Raw genomic sequence first — 16,648 nt, 5'->3', positions numbered from 1 at the left:
ATTCAGTAACAGTTGTAATGAACGGTTTATTTTTTAAATATTTTACCGTTCAAAAGCAAGCTCACTACTGTCTGTCCCATCGAAGAACATGACAGCAGCAGCTAGTTTGGAACAATTTTTATAAAATGTATGCTGTGCATGATGGGGAAAAATTGCACGGTGGGAAAACCCCCCCCCAAAATAATCTAGTTGTAGTCTTGTAAATAGTGACCCCACAGTCTTTGTAAAATCTTGTCTGAGACTAGTCTGGGACTAAAAACTCTAAACACCAGTCTTTAGATGTGAGCTGATAGTCTGTTAGAGTCTTTTCTAAATCTTTTCAAAGTCTTCTGGTGTGTGGGTAGCATGGTGCTGCCCCTCCCTATGTTTCTGATATGCTCTCTCAGTCAGTATATATACAGTAGCCTATATATACACCAGACAGATATCTCAGATCTTCATGTAAATCTCTCCTCAATATACCACGCATACACTCAACATCAGCTCAAGATGCTTTTAGTTATTATGGTCTAACACTGTGGAACTCTTTACCCATTGAACTCCGCTCATCTCCAACAATATCTTCTTTTAAGTGTAATCTTAAAACATCTGTTCTCACAAGCTTTTAATTATTTTTTTTTTTTTTTGTCTTAACACATTGGCTTTTGTTTTAATATGTACTCGCATGTATTGCCATCTTGCCTACTGCTATGACTATAGGGGTTATGGCAATGGGCCAATTTGCTAAAATGTTGAACTATCCCTTTAAAAAAACAGGGGGGAAAAAATACAAACAAGATGTAAGCGGTCAGGAATCACACGCTCATTCATTGAAGAAGTTATTTAGGGACATTAGGGAATGTTTCTGGTCTTTGTTGAACCACAGCGAGTGAAAGAAAAAACTGAAAGGATGTTTTTTTTTGTTTTTTTCCTTGTGTGGTGTTTTTTTTTTTTTTTCACAAATTTCACACTGGAATTCATGTGACTCAGTCGACTCTGTCATTTGACCAGAATAACTCTCATGTGACCTCGCTGACCCACATGTGACATCAACATGTGAACGTCCAGAACGGGGTTAAATGGTGCGAGACCGTGTGTGTGTGTGTGTGTGTGTGTGTGTGTGTGTGTGTGTGTGTGTGTGTGTGTGTGTGTGTGTGTGTGTGTGTGTGGTTGGTTATCTAAAATTAAGAGATGTAAAAAAAGAAGACGATGATAACAAAGCGTCACTTTGAGGGTTTAGAGGAGAAAATAAAGTCCAAACATATAAACTAACAGGCCAAATAATAATAATAAAGATATATAGGTCAAGAGGTGCATGATTCATGATTGTTCGACTGAACATTGTGACCTGTAATCTTTGTTTTATCTCTCTGGATAAACCGGTTTGAGATGTGGCTGTTTCCTGTCAGTGGATCAGAATAAAAAGAAGCGAAGCTGCTTCCACATTCCTGCTCAACACAAACATTTTTTACTTTGACTGCCGAGTCCCGACGCTCACACTGTGAACCTAAACATGAAAACAAGCTCCAACAGATTATCAGATTCTGCAGCTACGCCAAAGATATGTATGACCCAATAATAATAATAAATGAGACTTTACAAGGCTGTCGAATCGTGCTCTTATAGGACGGACGGGGAAAATTATTGTTCTTTATTTTATTCTACTTTTATTACTGAAATATTCTGCCCACCTTTTTCTTTTCTTTTCTTTTTATCTAGCAGAAGAATTTCCCTTTGGTTGATTAATAAAGTAATTCTGATTCTGATTCTGATTCTGATTCAATCTGAAAGTATTTAAATACAAGCTAAAAGTCTATTTTGTGTTGTGTCAGTAATTTTACGTCTCAGTTTTGCATCTGATAAACTTCAGATAAACTTTCGTGCATCTGGAATATGACGCGAGCGGCTTATGAAAGTTCAATCAAACCACAAGATTAACATCTTATTTGTCACACGATCTGATGTGGCATTTAATGAATTAGTCTTTTATTATCTGGGTAGAAATAAAGTGAAACTAACACTCTACAACACTGACATGCATGCATATAATCAGACATGTTCATGTATTAGTGTAATAAGCTGATATCGTGTTTCCATCTACGTATTAAAACTGAATCTCTATGACGATATGTTATAATACATAACAGACTGTTTTCCAGTGGTGTAGTCTATATGATACTCATAATACCCACTGAAAATGCATAAATATTTCAGTATATCCAGTACAACAAAACTATCTAACTAAAGTAAATGTCAGTGGTTCTCAAAGTGGGAGGGTTGACAGGGTTCAAGGGGGTCCACTACTTTTTCTTTACATTTTACCACTTTTTCCTAGAATTTTTAAACATTTTTTTTAAGAAATGTTATCACTTTTTTAATTATTGTTTGACTTTTCTTTTTTCTTCTTTTTTTTTTTCGAAATTTTACCACTTTTCCTCGATTTTTTTTTTCTAGATATTTTACCCGTTTCTTCTCAATTTCTTCAATCTTCAATCTTTACCCCTTTTTGTATTATTGTTTGCCCCTTTTTTTGTGAGAAATTGTACCACATTTTTCTAAAGTTTTTGAAATTTTACCACTTTTTTCAAAAAAATCTTAAACGTTTTTTTTTATTTTTTTTTTAAAATCTTACCACTTTTTTCTAGAAATGTTTCAACTTTTTTCCAGAAATTTCTCTATAATCTTTCAAAAATGTACACCTAATTTAAACGTACATTGATTGATTGTGTATTTCTGGTGTTTGCTTCAAAATGTTGTCAATTTGTGGTCTAATTTGTGTCACTTTTGGGGTCCTTGATGTAAAAAAGTTTGAGAACCACCAGTGATACAAGTATGAACAGTTTACCCACACTGCAAAAACTCAAAATCTTACCAAGAATATTTGTCTCATTTCTAGTCAAAACAAATCTCATTATACTTGGAATAGGACTCTTTTAGCTTGTTTTAAGACACTTTTTTACTTATTTCAAGCATGTTTTTACTTGAAATACGTATGTAGAAAAAGTTTTTCTTTTCTTCTTTCTTTCTTATTACAAGCACAAAAAACTTCCTTTCACTGGCAGATTTTTCTACTTATTTCAAGTGAAAATTTGTTGGAAACAAGTGAAAATGATCTAAAAACAAGTTAGTTTTTAGGTGATGAGTCTTATTTAAAGTGGAAAGAGATTAGTTTTGACTAGAAATGAGACATTTTGACAAGAAATAAGACAAATATTCTTGGAAAGATTTTGATTTTGAGTTTTTGCAGTGCACCTAAAAAGCAGTATACACCACTGCTGTTTTCCTATGTGTTGGACTTTGTATCCGGTTTATAAAGAATTAAAAAAGTCTGTTGCTGCAGTGATGTAACCGTGCTGCACTTCCGAAGGTCTGTAAACAAAGCTCCACCTGCCTTAGCTTTAAATAAACTCTATTTATTTCTTTTACAGGCTTGTTTTTTCTGCCAAAACCTTTATGAGATTAAAACTTTTTTTTCCCCCTTTCCTTTACGTGCTTCCTCAGACCTCAGCGATGACGACGAGGAGGAGAGCGACATGGAGCGGACGTGTGACTCTTTACTGATGTGCATTGTGACTGTGCTGAGTCACGGCCTGAGGAGCGGCGGGGGAGTCGGGGACGTTCTCCGTAAACCGTCCAAAGAGGTGCGTGTGTGTGCAGCAGTGATGAGGCCTGTGACTGAGTGTGTGAGTGTGTGTGTGAGTGTGTGTGTGTGTGTGAACTAACAGGGTGTAGCAGGCAGCTGCAGCTCCCCGGTCATGTGAGCTGGCTCTGGGCCCATCAGACTCTCTCAACTTGTTTTCATTTCCAAAGCATGGAAGTTTCACAATCTTTCCTCACACAGCTGCATCGCCTCCGCCTCGGCTGAGAATTATAAAACCTCAAAATAGATTTCCACCGAATTCAGGCTGAACCGCTAATGATGTCAAAAGAGGATGTGAGTTGTCTGCATCAACGTCGACGCAACACACACACAACGCAAGACAAGTTGAGGGAAAAAAAAGTCTCACTTTGTTTCCTTAAAGTCTTGAAAGAAAGAAAGAAAGAAATGGGCTCTGCTGCAGGTTATTTCCCCTCAGGCTGAGGAGGATTAACTCAGAATGGGAAATAAGTCAATTAAAATGGTGCATCACAGTCCATCACAGTCGGCCTTTGGATAGAAAAATATGCAAAATAAACATTTCTTCTTTCTTTTTCTTTTATTATAAAGTCGTATCTTTTGAAATCGGGCTGCCCGGGCCTGACCGGCTTTCTGTTAGGGCAGCATCTGGCCATGTTACACCTGAGCTCTTGTGTTTCCATTCACATCCATGATGATGACCCAGGTTAACCTCATTTCATCCCCGGCACATGTTAACGTCGACGTTGCCTGCCCTCTGGGTCAAACCTTGAATATTATTATTAAAGGGATAGTTCAACATTTTGGCAAATTGGCCCATTGCCATAATCCCTATAGTCATAGCAGTAGGTTTGTTACCTTTAATTGTCGGTGCAAGCTATTTTTTTTAGAACGGCGGAGCAGAGCCATGAGCTGCTCAGAGCTGCGCTACGGAGGCTCATTATGGGATTTCTTGGTTTCCCTCATCAAACTCATCAAATACACAATCCAACAACTCCACAACGCTCTGGTGGACAAGTTGTGAGCTGCACATTCACCACGCTATGAGATAATAACACAACGTTACCAGACAGAGTTGTTTTAGAGGGAAATGCAGAGACTGTTGATGAAAAACTGTCCCTGAAGGCAACGCGCATCAGCGGTTTTGCATGAATTTCCCTCTAAAACAACTCTGTGTGGTAACGTTGTGTTATTATCTCATAGCGTGGTGAATGTGCAGCTCACAACTTGTCCACCAGAGCGTTGTGGAGTTGTTGGATTGTGTATTTGATGAGTTTGATGAGGGAAACCAAGAAATCCCATAATGAGCCTCCGTAGCGTAGCTCTGAGCAGCTCACGGCTCTGCTCCGCCGTTCTAAAAATAGCTTGCACCGACAATTAAAGGTAACAAACCTACTGCTATGACTATATACTGCAAAAACCCAAAATCTTTCCAAGAATATTTGTCTTATTTCTTGTCAAAATGTCTCATTTCTAGTCAAAACTAATCTCTTTCCACTTAAAATAAGACTCATCACGTAAAAATGAACTTGTTTTTAGATCATTTTCACTTGTTTCAAACAAATTTTCACTTGTAATAAGTAGAAAAATCTGCCAGTTAAAGCAGGTTTTTTGTGTTTGTAATAAGAAAGAAAAACTTGCCCCATTATCAGATTTTTCTACTTATTTCTAGTGAAAATCTGCTTGAAATAAGTAAAAAGTGTCTAAAAACAAGCTACTTTTTATGTGATGAGTCTTATTTTAAGTAGAATGAGATTTGTTTTGACTAGAAATAAGACAAATGTTCTTGGTAAGATTTTGAGTTTTTGCAGTGTAGGGATTATGACAAAGGGCCAATTTGCCAAAACATTGAACTATCCCTTTAAAATATTAACCAATCTCCAATGATCTGAAACCGTCTGTTGTTGTTAACGATTCCACCTCAGTTGACCTCAGGTTTCTGTTCCTCTCCTCTTCCTCCTCACAGGAGCCGCTGTTCGCAGCCAGAGTGATATACGACCTGCTCTTCTTCTTCATGGTCATCATCATCGTCCTCAACCTCATCTTCGGCGTCATCATCGACACCTTCGCCGACCTGAGGAGCGAAAAACAGAAGAAAGAAGAAGTGCTGAAGACGACCTGCTTCATCTGCGGTGAGTTCGAGGCTGTAAAAAACTCACTGGTGTTTTGACAGTTTTCTTCTTTATTCAGAGTCAGCCGGGACTCTTAATAAACAGCTCTTGTTCTTAGTCATCGATCAACGAGAGGACAAACATGAACATTTATTATAAGTTCCAGCTGCTGTGGAGATGTTTTCATCCAACTGTTGCTCTGACAGAAACGAGCAGCGGGAGAGTTAGAGCAGAAGTCTGTGTTGTTTATTACAGATGGGATCTTTTTTTTTTTTTTTTTTTTACGTGGCACACACAGGCCGCTTCCTGAGCTAAATGTTAAAGGGATAGTTTTGGCAAATTGGCCCATTGCCATAATCCCTATAGTCATAGCAGTAGGTTCGTTAACTTTATTTGTCGGTGCAAGCTATTTTTAGAACGGCGGAGCAGAGCAGTGAGCTGCTCAGAGCTACGCTACGGAGGCTCATGGGATTTCTTGGTTTCCCTCATCAAACTCATCAAATACACAATCCAACAACTCCACAACGCTCTGGTGGACAAGTTGTGAGCTGCACATTCACCACCCTATGAGATAATAATGGAACGTTACGAAACTGAGCCGCTTTCGAGGTAAATACAGGGGAAATGCAGAGACTGCTTGCTGAAAAACTGTCCCTGAAGGCAACGTGCATCAGTGGTTTTACATGAATTTCCCTCTAAAACAACTCTGTCTGGTAACGTTGTGTTATTATCTCATAGCGTGGTGAATGTGCAGCTCACAACTTGTCCACCAGAGCGTTGTGGAGTTGTTGGATTGTGTATTTGATGAGTTTGATGAGGGAAACCAAGAAATCCCATAATGAGCCTCCGTAGCGTAGCTCTGAGCAGCTCACGGCTCTGCTCCGCCGTTCTAAAAACAGCTTGCACCGACAATTAAAGGTAACGAACCTACTGCTATGACTATAGGGATTATGGCAATGGGGCCAATTTGCCAAAATGTTGAACTATCCCTTTAAATGGTAGCGTGACATGATGACTTTTTAAAAAAAACTAAAAACAAAACAAAGACTGGGGCACAGACTGAATGACTGAATGACTGACTGATTGACGAGCCGAGACTCTGCGTCACTCGTCGTGCTCTTCCTGCGTCCTTCGAACGCACGTCGCTTGGTTCATTCCCAAATTTCCCCTCTTCTTCTTGTTGTGTTTGTGGTTTCTGGTAAGTTTCATTGAAGGTGTGTGTGTGTAAGTTTGTTGCAGCAGTCCTCTCTTCCTCCCCCCTCCTCTTCCTCCCTCCTCCTCCTCCTCCTCCTCCTCCTCCTCCCCCTCACTCACTTCTCTGTCGTTCCAGAGAAGGCTGAGTCATGAGGGCTTCCTGCCACCGCTCCGCTTTGCCTCCATAATTCATGTCTGTCTCACACGCACACACATTTTCTCCCACTCGCTCCTCACACGCACACACACTTAATTGTCATACCATATGTTTTTTTGTGGGTTTTTTTGTGCAACTTAGCTGATTACCAAAACTTCTCTCCCCCCTCGGTCTACAGTAGCATCATCTGCAATGCATCACCATCGCCTTATATGTTCATTATTATTATTATTATTATTGTGTGGGGTCAGGCCGTCAGGATAAGTGGTATAAGCATATGGAAGGAGAGCAGCATTATGTCACCCAGCCATCAGCCATCAGCAGCAGCTCTGACTCACTCATATTAAATGCGGCCAGGCCACAGGGGGAGCTGCCGTCTCTATGGTTTCCACGGGGACCACGAGGGAACAGGAGATGCAGAGATTAGGAGCCGATCTCCACGGGGCTTAAGTGGCTCTCCATCCTGCAGCTCGCTGTTTTTTTATGAGCCATCGATCTCTTTTTCTCTCTTTTCTCTCTGAGTCCTGTGTTAGTGTTTTTTATAAGATCTGATTTACGTCAGGAGAGTTTTTACCTGTAGATGGATTTGTTCGTTCTGTGTTGGTTGGATGAGTCAGGCTCAGTCGCACGGTGAAATAAGAGCTTGTCAAGAAGACGCAACAGACTCAGTTCTGCAGCGATCACATATTTAAAGGGAGACACTACAGGTGAATAGGGTAACTAACACAAATCACCATGAAACTTCCCAAGTTTATCACTCACATTAAGACAAATATGTCCTGCATTACAAGTTTTGTCAAATTTTATGTTTAAATATGTAAACGAGGCAATATCTAATGAAATATGCACTAATTTGCATATATTTCCAGAACAGAAATCTGAACAATGGATAAAGCCCCTTTCAAAATTCTTCATTCTTGTTTTATTTTGTTGACACATTAGAGTCAGAAGTTTTTACAGAGGAGGATTTTGGATATCTCTTTTTTTTATCACTCTGTAAATGACAAAATACTGTCACCAGCCCTTAAAAAAATCAAATTCCTCCATGTTTTTAGGAATAAAACGTTGTATAAAAGAGGCTGTGAATGATATATCAACAAACCCCTCTGTAAAAACCTTCAGAATACTGAATATAAAGGGATCAAACTGGAAGGTTTGGTGTGGAGATTTCTAGCTCAGATAAGAGGGAAAAACTCATTTTGAGAAAACGCCTGTAGTGTCCGCCTTAAAAAGAGTGCGATACTAAACCTCATCCTGTAACGTGGGTCTGAAAGGAGATTCAGCTGCACAAGGTTTCATCCTTGAGTCCTTTCTCTCATCTGAAGCTCCTGTCACCACTCACATCCAACCAGTTATTCACTCACTTTAAGGGAGAGACTTGGCCTGTGTGTGTTTGTTCTTAACGGCCACAGCGAAACAAAAACAAATGTTCTCTTTTAAATGTCAGTTTCATTTTCAGGGACTCTGGAGCCTCGAACACTGACAGAGTGAATAAAAACCCCTGATGTCTGTTTTTATAAACCATACTCATCTTTAGTGAATCACCATCGGTCAGGTTGTATAATAATTCTTCGGTTGAAAAGTTGAAGCTCCATTTGAAGCTTTAAAGGGATAGTATCATTTTTTTAAAGTGGGGTTGTATGATCTACAAATAGCCCCTAAGTACTTCAATTGCAGTAGAAGACTCTCTGCACTCCTCCCGTTAGCAACGCCAGCCCATAGCCCTGCCCAGAGATTTACAACATACCTAACCAACTGCTGATCGGCGGGCGCTAACCCTGGGCGGAGGGATACGTGAGTTGGTTAGGTCCAAATAAAAACTGTGTTTTTCCTGCACTTTAAGCGGCTGGAAAAAATTATATTATAGTGAACAATGGAACTGTGTATTATTTTTCAGGTAAAACCTCTTTTAGGCCACGAAAATAGGCCGTTTCTTTGGGTCCATTCACAACACTGTATGTTGTAAATCTCTGGGCAGGGCTATTATGGGCTGGCGTTGCTAACGGGAGGAGTGCAGAGAGTCTTCTACTGCAATTAAAGTACTTAGGGGCTATTTGGAGATCATACAACCCCACTTTAAAAAAAATGATACTATCCCTTTAAAGCTTCAAATGGAGCTTCAACTTTACTATTCAACCGAATAATTATACAACATGACTGATGGTGTTCGAGGAGCTACAGGCGACACTCAGTACATGTTTTACTAATCAATCCAACCAAAAAAAAACAAAAAAACGTTGTCATCTTCTCGTTTCTGTCTTCAGTGCAGACAAAACAGAAGAAAACAGAGAAATACCCTGCTGTTTCAGCTGTCTGACAGCCTGACAGCCGTCATGGCTGAGGCTCCATTTCCTCGAGTTCAAACCTATAATTTAGTCGGGATGTTCTCGCTGGAAGCTGCAACTGTATTCTGTCATCTACTATCTATTTATATATTTGTTTTGTTTTGTTTTTTTCACACTTTCCCTCAGTTGAAGCTTCTCTTATGATTTCTAGCCAGTTTCTGGTTTCAGTCTTGCACCAAGTTTCTTGTTTTTTACTTTCTTCCATGATGTGACCAATCATATTTTTGGTTAAATACTTCTATTCTTCTATTCTTCCTCTTCTAGTATCTTTGTCCAGGACATGATTGATCAGTCACAACTACATTCTCACGCACTGTTAATTTTGTTATGTAGGCCTACTGTACATTTTCCCAGAATGAGTCAAGTTTTATAACTTTCCCAGAAGATGTTTGAATGGTTTCCTTCCTTCTTTCCACAGAACTGCCAGCGCGTACGTTGGGATCCAGTTTGTTTACTCTTCAGTTTTACATGAACCAACGGGTTCAGTTTTTCCACCCAAATCCCTCCATGTTATTGAATTTGTACTTAGAGTAAAGCTACTTTATCAGTTTTTTTTTATCTATCTGATCCTTGGACTGGTTTTCTTCTGATCTCTCACCTCACTGAGACACATAGAATAAAATAAAAAGCTCATCTACCTTAGTAGCTACTAATCTATTTTATAAATCTGTTGCCACTTTCTTAATTTTCACAGTTTCATTAATCAAAATGGCGGTGTGTTTCCTTCCTTAATATCAAGTTTCAGTTTGTTTGAAAAGATATATAGGCCAGATTAAAAAAACCCTTGTGAAGCTGTAAGTAGGTTGTGAAACAGAAACTTTTCTTTTCTTTTTCCCCTCTTGATACAATAAGCATGAATAATAACAATATTAATTGTGTGTGTGTGTGTGTGTGTGTGTGTGTGTGTGTGTGTGTGTGTGTGTGTGTGTGTGTGTGTGTGTGTGTGTGTGTGTGTGTGTGTGTGTGTGTGTGTGTGTGTGTGTGTGTGTGTGTGTGTGTGTGTGTGCAGGGCTGGAGCGGGACAAGTTTGACAACAAGACGGTGACTTTCGAGGAGCACATCAAAGAGGAGCACAACATGTGGCACTACCTGTTCTTCATCGTGCTGGTGAAGGTCAAAGACTCGACCGAGTACACCGGCCCTGAGAGCTACGTGGCCGAGATGATCAAGGTGAAACAAACACTGCCTTATTATAAATAATAATTATAATAATAATCAAAGTGTTTTTATTGAATTTTTATGTTCAAACAACAAGCATCCCATTCATACAGAGACATCAGAACTCAAGTCTTACAACACAACACAAGTACAGGACTAAACTACAGACAAAACAGTAACAAGACATACCATACTAATACCAGACATACTCAGACATCCTTGGGTGAAAATAATTACATAAACAGGTTAGGGAAAAAAACAAGAAATAAAATGGGAGGGGGGGTTGGGGGTTAAAAGCTGTGTGTATTAGTTCCACTGCCCATCTCCAGTCAACATCCGATATGTCCAACTCTAATTCTTCCTCCCACTTCCTTTTTACACTATCCAGGGAAGGGGAAGCCACCTTCTGAATATTCACATAGAGCATGGAGACCATCCCTTTAAAGGGACAACGAGGAGTTTTGGAAAAGCGAAGTGTTTTCTCACTACATTTATGAGTCTCCGCACCGTGAAATTCTTTGACCGGCGCAAGACAGACTCATGTTTTCATTCATCAAGAATTAAAGTCAGAGGTTGGAAGATGATCACATACCGTCGTAGTTCCGACCATAAACGGCGATTCGGCGGCGTTATTCTCATGACTCGCCACGAAACCGAAAGTAAGGAAACGCTGGTCGGCTCGACCAGCGTTTCCACCACCACTAATAATAACAAAATAACGATAGAGACAAAACCATAGATTTATCTAAAATGGACCATTAACAAGTGGTAACGTAGATTCATCCACATTAATATGAGACTTTTTTATAACCAAATAGAAACTCCTCGTTGTCCCTTTAAGAGTCGGATTCGTGTCCAGCAGACAGTCCGTCTATCCTATCCGTCCACTTTGTGGTAACTCGAGGGATGGGCTGAATGTCTTTTTCACAAAATCTCAAACCTGGAAATATGTAAAGTAATTAATTAGTCTTGGAGGGGATTCCATAGTCCTTTTCCAGCGGGGCATCAGACATGAAAATACCATCTTTAAAAAGATGTTTGACACATTCCACCAGCTACAAACACCGCGTTATTAATAATAATAATAAATGTCCCATCAGACCACAGTTTTCTGTGTGATCAGTCACTAATATCTTCACAAGTTTCCCTGTTTGATGACTGACACATTTCGCAGCCTGTTTGAGACGCTTTTTTTCCGTGGAACGAGTGCATCTCTGTGACATTTACACAACCCTGGCCGGCAGATGAGTGCGCCGGGCGTCTCCTGTTCGTGTCACGTTTTAATCCATTATCTATGATGGTGGTGGAGAGTTCATCAGGTTGTGCAGCTGACTCAGCCCCTGGTTGTAAACGTGTCCTGGCCTGCTGAGCGCTCACTCGCTCCACGTACACCTCAGTACAGTAATCTGTTCCTCTTTCTTCTTTTTTTCTAATCTCGACCGACAGACACGACAGTCATGCACATTTAATGACACCAACAGATGGGTGTAGATAAACAGGAAGTCGCTGATCGTATGTGCTCAGTCTGCAGCAATAACTCTACGCAAGATCTTCCTCTGAATTCAGACGCCGGTGTCATCTGGAGTTCACACTGAAGCATTCATGTTACAATCACCTCTCCTTCACACCAACGCCTTTCTATATTAAAGGGATACAATAACATTTTTTTTTTCGTGTCTTGCCTCACTCCTGAGTCCATGACCAGCAGATAGACACCATCCTTTCGACTGTGCGTGCAGTAACAAGGGAGATAGAGCCGTATCGCCCGTAATTAGCTTAGCTCAAACACTGGAAGTGTATGGGTAGTGTTAGCCTGCCTCCTACCGAGCTGAAATCAGCAGTCAGAAGCTGATTTCATTTTAGCTCTAAACTCTGTAAATATATCACTTTATCCACATTTCAAACATGTTTAGGTGAGAAAGTAGCCGTTTAGATCAGCAGTGTGTCGTTAATTTGTCTAAATACCAGCTGTTTACAATTTTGTTCGGATGAATTCAGCGCTACTCAAGCTAGCCGTTGTGACCAACGCACTTCCGGTTACTTTCACAAAATAAAACACCCGTTTCCCTTTACATACAGAAAACCATGACGATAGAATTTGTGCTTTTACTTTGAAATAGGAAGCTAACCTACCCTCGATGTAGCTAGCTTGAACCAAAATAAAGCGTCTTTGCTTGAACCCTCCATTTTGACCGATCTTGTCCCGTTAGCGGCATTTGACCGCTCAAGATGCCTTACCGGAGAGTTTTGTCAGCTCTGAGACGAAGATCGGCCCGCCGGTTTCCGTTTAGAGTTGCTGAAGAGTTTCTCTGATGACTTTAGGTGGAGGCAGGCTAACACTACCCATACACTTCCAGCGTTTGAGCTAAGCTAATTAGCGACTTTAGGTGGAGGCAGGCTAACACTACCCATACACTTCCAGTGTTTGAGCTAAGCTAATTACGGGCGATACGGCTCTATCTCCCTTGTTACTGCACGCACAGTCGAAAGGATGGTGTCTATCTGCTGGTCATGGACTCGGGAGTGAGGCAAGACACTAAAAAAAAATGTTGGCGTATCCCTTTTAAAATCTTAAATTCACAACTTGCACAAAAATTTTTAACGGATATTCTTGCGTGACCCCCCCAGGAACACAACCTGGACTGGTTTCCACGGATGCGAGCCATGTCGCTGGTGAGCAGCGATGCGGAGGGGGAGCAGAACGAGATCAGGAACCTGCAGGAGAAGCTGGAGTCGACCATGAGGCTGGTGGCCAACCTGTCGGGCCAGCTGACCGAGCTCAAGGAGCAGGTAGGTCACGTGACCCCTCAGCATCCTCCATCTCTTTTTCACACACCGCATTTAAACCCTAGAGCGCCATGTTTTGAATCAACCATGGTCTGGGTGAATACTTAATCCTGATTGGCTTAAAGGGATTTATAGGACACCTATATGTATGTTCCGGTCAAATTGCCTGATGACGATCCTTTATTATCGCGCTAGTTGGTAACTAGGGCTGCAACTATTTTGCTAGTCGTTTAATCTGTCATTTATTGAATCAGATTAATCGACAAATTGGATTATGAACCATATATTTACTCAATGGCACCTCATTTATTCCAAGGTCATTTTGGTCTTCTTTGGACTGCATAAAATCTGGTTTAGAAAAATGCTTATGTTGATGTAAAAAAAGCCAATAGACCTCCATCTATAAATAGGTAACTAGCGAGCTAACAAGCTAACTGTCTTACCGAGAGGAGTCAGAGTCCGTGCATGCCTCCATTTTGGCTCTATGCTGCGGGTTACACAACGGGTTTCCTTTTTTCTTGCCTGCGGATGAGAGATATTAAAGGGCATTTCCAGTTGTAATCGGATGTTTACCTCAGATATCAGGTCACCTATGATCAGTTCATTTCATACCATCCATACTCCCAACTGCAGCGTGTGGACGTTTATATTCATTGTTCATGTTCATTAATGGGTTCCGGACTAATTTTAGGTTCTGTGGTCGTAAGTAACGTCCTTTTGACCATCGTTTAAATTTGCTTTACACACAACAGTAGAGGGACTCCATGGATGTCTTATAATAGATCCATGCGGGACTCTGAGGCGTTTGTTCTCTTTTATAATCAAGCAAAGTTGGTGTTAAAACTGAAATATCTCTAAATGAATCAAAATCGAATCAGAAATCGAAACGGATCAGGACTTTGTAAATCAGAGTTGTAAATCAGTAGTGATACCCAGCTCTAGTTGCAGCTTTACTTTATCTATAATGGAGCAGGTGACACAGACAACCCAAGTTAATACCTTTAAATTGTGTATTTTTCCCGTATTTGCTGTTATTGCACCATTTTTGGATGAGATTGTTTATGCACGAAGTGTTGATGGCATGCCGTACTGTTTTTTGGTACAGACACTGTAAAAAACACTACTGTCTTTTGCAGTGCGCTGCCATGCAACAAGTGTTGCATTGTCAAGATCCAGGTCTTCTTCTTTCTTCATTTCTTTCTACATTATTGCAGCAGAGCAGCTTCAAACAAAGCAGCAGACTCATGAACTAACGAATCCACATCCTACTCGTCTTTTTTGTTTCCTCACAGATGACGGAGCAGAGGAAGCAGAAGCAGCGGATCGGTCTCCTCGGGCATCCCCCTCACATGAACATCAACCCCCAGCAGCCTGCCTGAGGGACCCGGGGCCTCGTTCCACTAGTGCCTGCCTGCACTCCTGACGGTCTACCACGCGTTAGACACGGAGGAACGCCAAAAAAAGAAATAGAAAAAGCGCGTCCTCCTCCTTTTCCTCCTGTACGTTTTTTTTATAAGGTCGATATCTGACTGAATACTTTGAGACACCAGCAACAGAACCTTTGTGTCTGTGGAGGGAAAGTTATCTGAGTATGTTACTCATGGTCTGTGGTGTGTCTGTGTGGGTGCAGTGTTGCACCAAATGCCGCACGGGATGAAACCAGTCCTGTCGGCTCAGGAGATGAAGATGAAGAAGAAGGAAAAAAAAAAAGAAACACTGACTACAGCTTTACTACCCTGAATGCCTTTCTGCATTGTACCACACTGACAAGCATGCCAAAGTTCAGCCATTGTTCCTGAGTGAGTAGCTACTCCTCTCAAGTGGCCTTGTATTGAGGTTTAACATCCTCAGTGCTGCACCAGCAAACTCAGGTCACATGTGGATTTTGAACTCTACAACACATTATTTAATTTTCTTTTCTTTTTTTCTTTTTTTCTTTTTTTTTTTTTTGGTCTGACAGCAATAGGAATAGTTTATAATAATAATAATAATAATATGCAAATGTCTAAATAAGAGTGAACTATTTTTGGGAACTGGTATTTGCTTTTATATTTGAAATTATAAAATCGTATATTTAAAGATACAGTATGAAGACAAACGACTCATGAAGAATTCACCATATTTTCCACTCTTTCTAAAAAAAAAAATGCTGATTTAAATCCTATACGTTTGTTTTTGTTTTTTTCCCATAATCCTGTATAATCTCACGTGAAGTTTCTATTTGTTCCAGGACACTTGAGACAAAAATAAAACACAACACAACACAACAAAGCCTTATGAGGACACACACACTAAACACTTGTTGTCAGGAGAAATAATATAAAAGCCTCGTGTGAACCAATACTGGAGGAAACGAGCCAATCATGTGACCCGCTTCACTCCAACACCATGTTAATGTTAATTATAGGAATTACATGGAGTCACATTAGAAGCAGGGAAACCAAACGTTTTAAAGCATTTTTGGAAGCAACGGTAAAAGTAAAATTATATTTATTATTATTTTTCTTCTTCTGTGCACTTGATTATTTAATCTTCCTTTAATTAATACATTTAGTCCTGAAGCACTGATGTTTTTTTTTTTGTTTTGTTTTATTTCGTAGCACACAAATGATTGTTATATGGTTTGTTTGGTCACTTTGTAAAAGATCCACCACAGAATGACTGTTGGAGTGTGTGTGTGTGTGTTTGAGTGTGTGAGAGTGTGAAGGTGTGCATGTGTGTGTGAGGTGAAAAACAAAAAGAAAAAGATTAACTAACAGTTAAAGCTCTGCTCAACCAAACTGAACTTTTCTACCAACAGATGGTTTGTGTCTGAACTGTGCAACTGTCCATTCTTGGAGGCTATTTAAATAAACAAGTGTGTAAAACAATCAAGATGCTGAGTGTCGAACAACATCTGTAAAAGTTCCTATAATGCTGTGGAGGTATTTACTTTCTGATGTTTCCCCCCACACTGCAAAAACTCAAAATCTTTCCAAGAATATTTGTCTTATTTCTTGTCAAAATGTCTCATTTCTAGTCAAAACTCATCCCTTTCCACTTAAAATAAGACTCATCGCCTAAAAATTAACTTGTTTTTAGATCATTTTTACTTGTTTTAAACACATTTTCACTTGAAATAAGTAGAAAAATCTGCCAGTGAAAGCAGGTTTTTTGTGTTTGTAATAAGAAAGAAAAACTTGCCCCACTAACAGATTATTTTAAGTGAAAATCTGCTTGAAAGAAGGAAAAAGTGTCTCAAAACAAGCTGCTTTTTAAACGTGATGAGTCTTATTTTAAGTAGAATGAGATTTGTTTTGAC

General features: G+C 39.9%; 1 protein-coding gene across 3 annotated transcripts in view; it reads left to right on the top strand.

Annotated features, from left to right (window-relative positions):
* Window positions 1-16,217, top strand: part of LOC310986440 (inositol 1,4,5-trisphosphate-gated calcium channel ITPR1) — a 152,207-nt gene extending 135,990 nt beyond the window's left edge. For all 3 annotated transcript variants that reach the window (XM_083972345.1, XM_083972344.1, XM_083972346.1), the window contains 5 exons: window positions 3,481-3,620; window positions 5,562-5,727; window positions 10,412-10,572; window positions 13,189-13,350; window positions 14,640-16,217. In XM_083972345.1, coding sequence (XP_083828471.1) covers window positions 3,481-3,620; window positions 5,562-5,727; window positions 10,412-10,572; window positions 13,189-13,350; window positions 14,640-14,726 — 716 coding nt within the window. In that variant the 3' untranslated portion in view covers window positions 14,727-16,217. The remainder of the gene's footprint in view (window positions 1-3,480; window positions 3,621-5,561; window positions 5,728-10,411; window positions 10,573-13,188; window positions 13,351-14,639) is intronic.
* The last annotated feature ends 431 nt before the right edge of the window (window positions 16,218-16,648 follow it).

Source organism: Trachurus trachurus (genome assembly GCF_905171665.1).
Source record: "Trachurus trachurus genome assembly, chromosome: 5".
Taxonomy (NCBI): Eukaryota; Metazoa; Chordata; class Actinopteri; order Carangiformes; family Carangidae; genus Trachurus; species Trachurus trachurus.
Note: the sequence above shows the minus strand (reverse complement) of the source record. Positions and strands in the feature narration are given on the sequence as shown.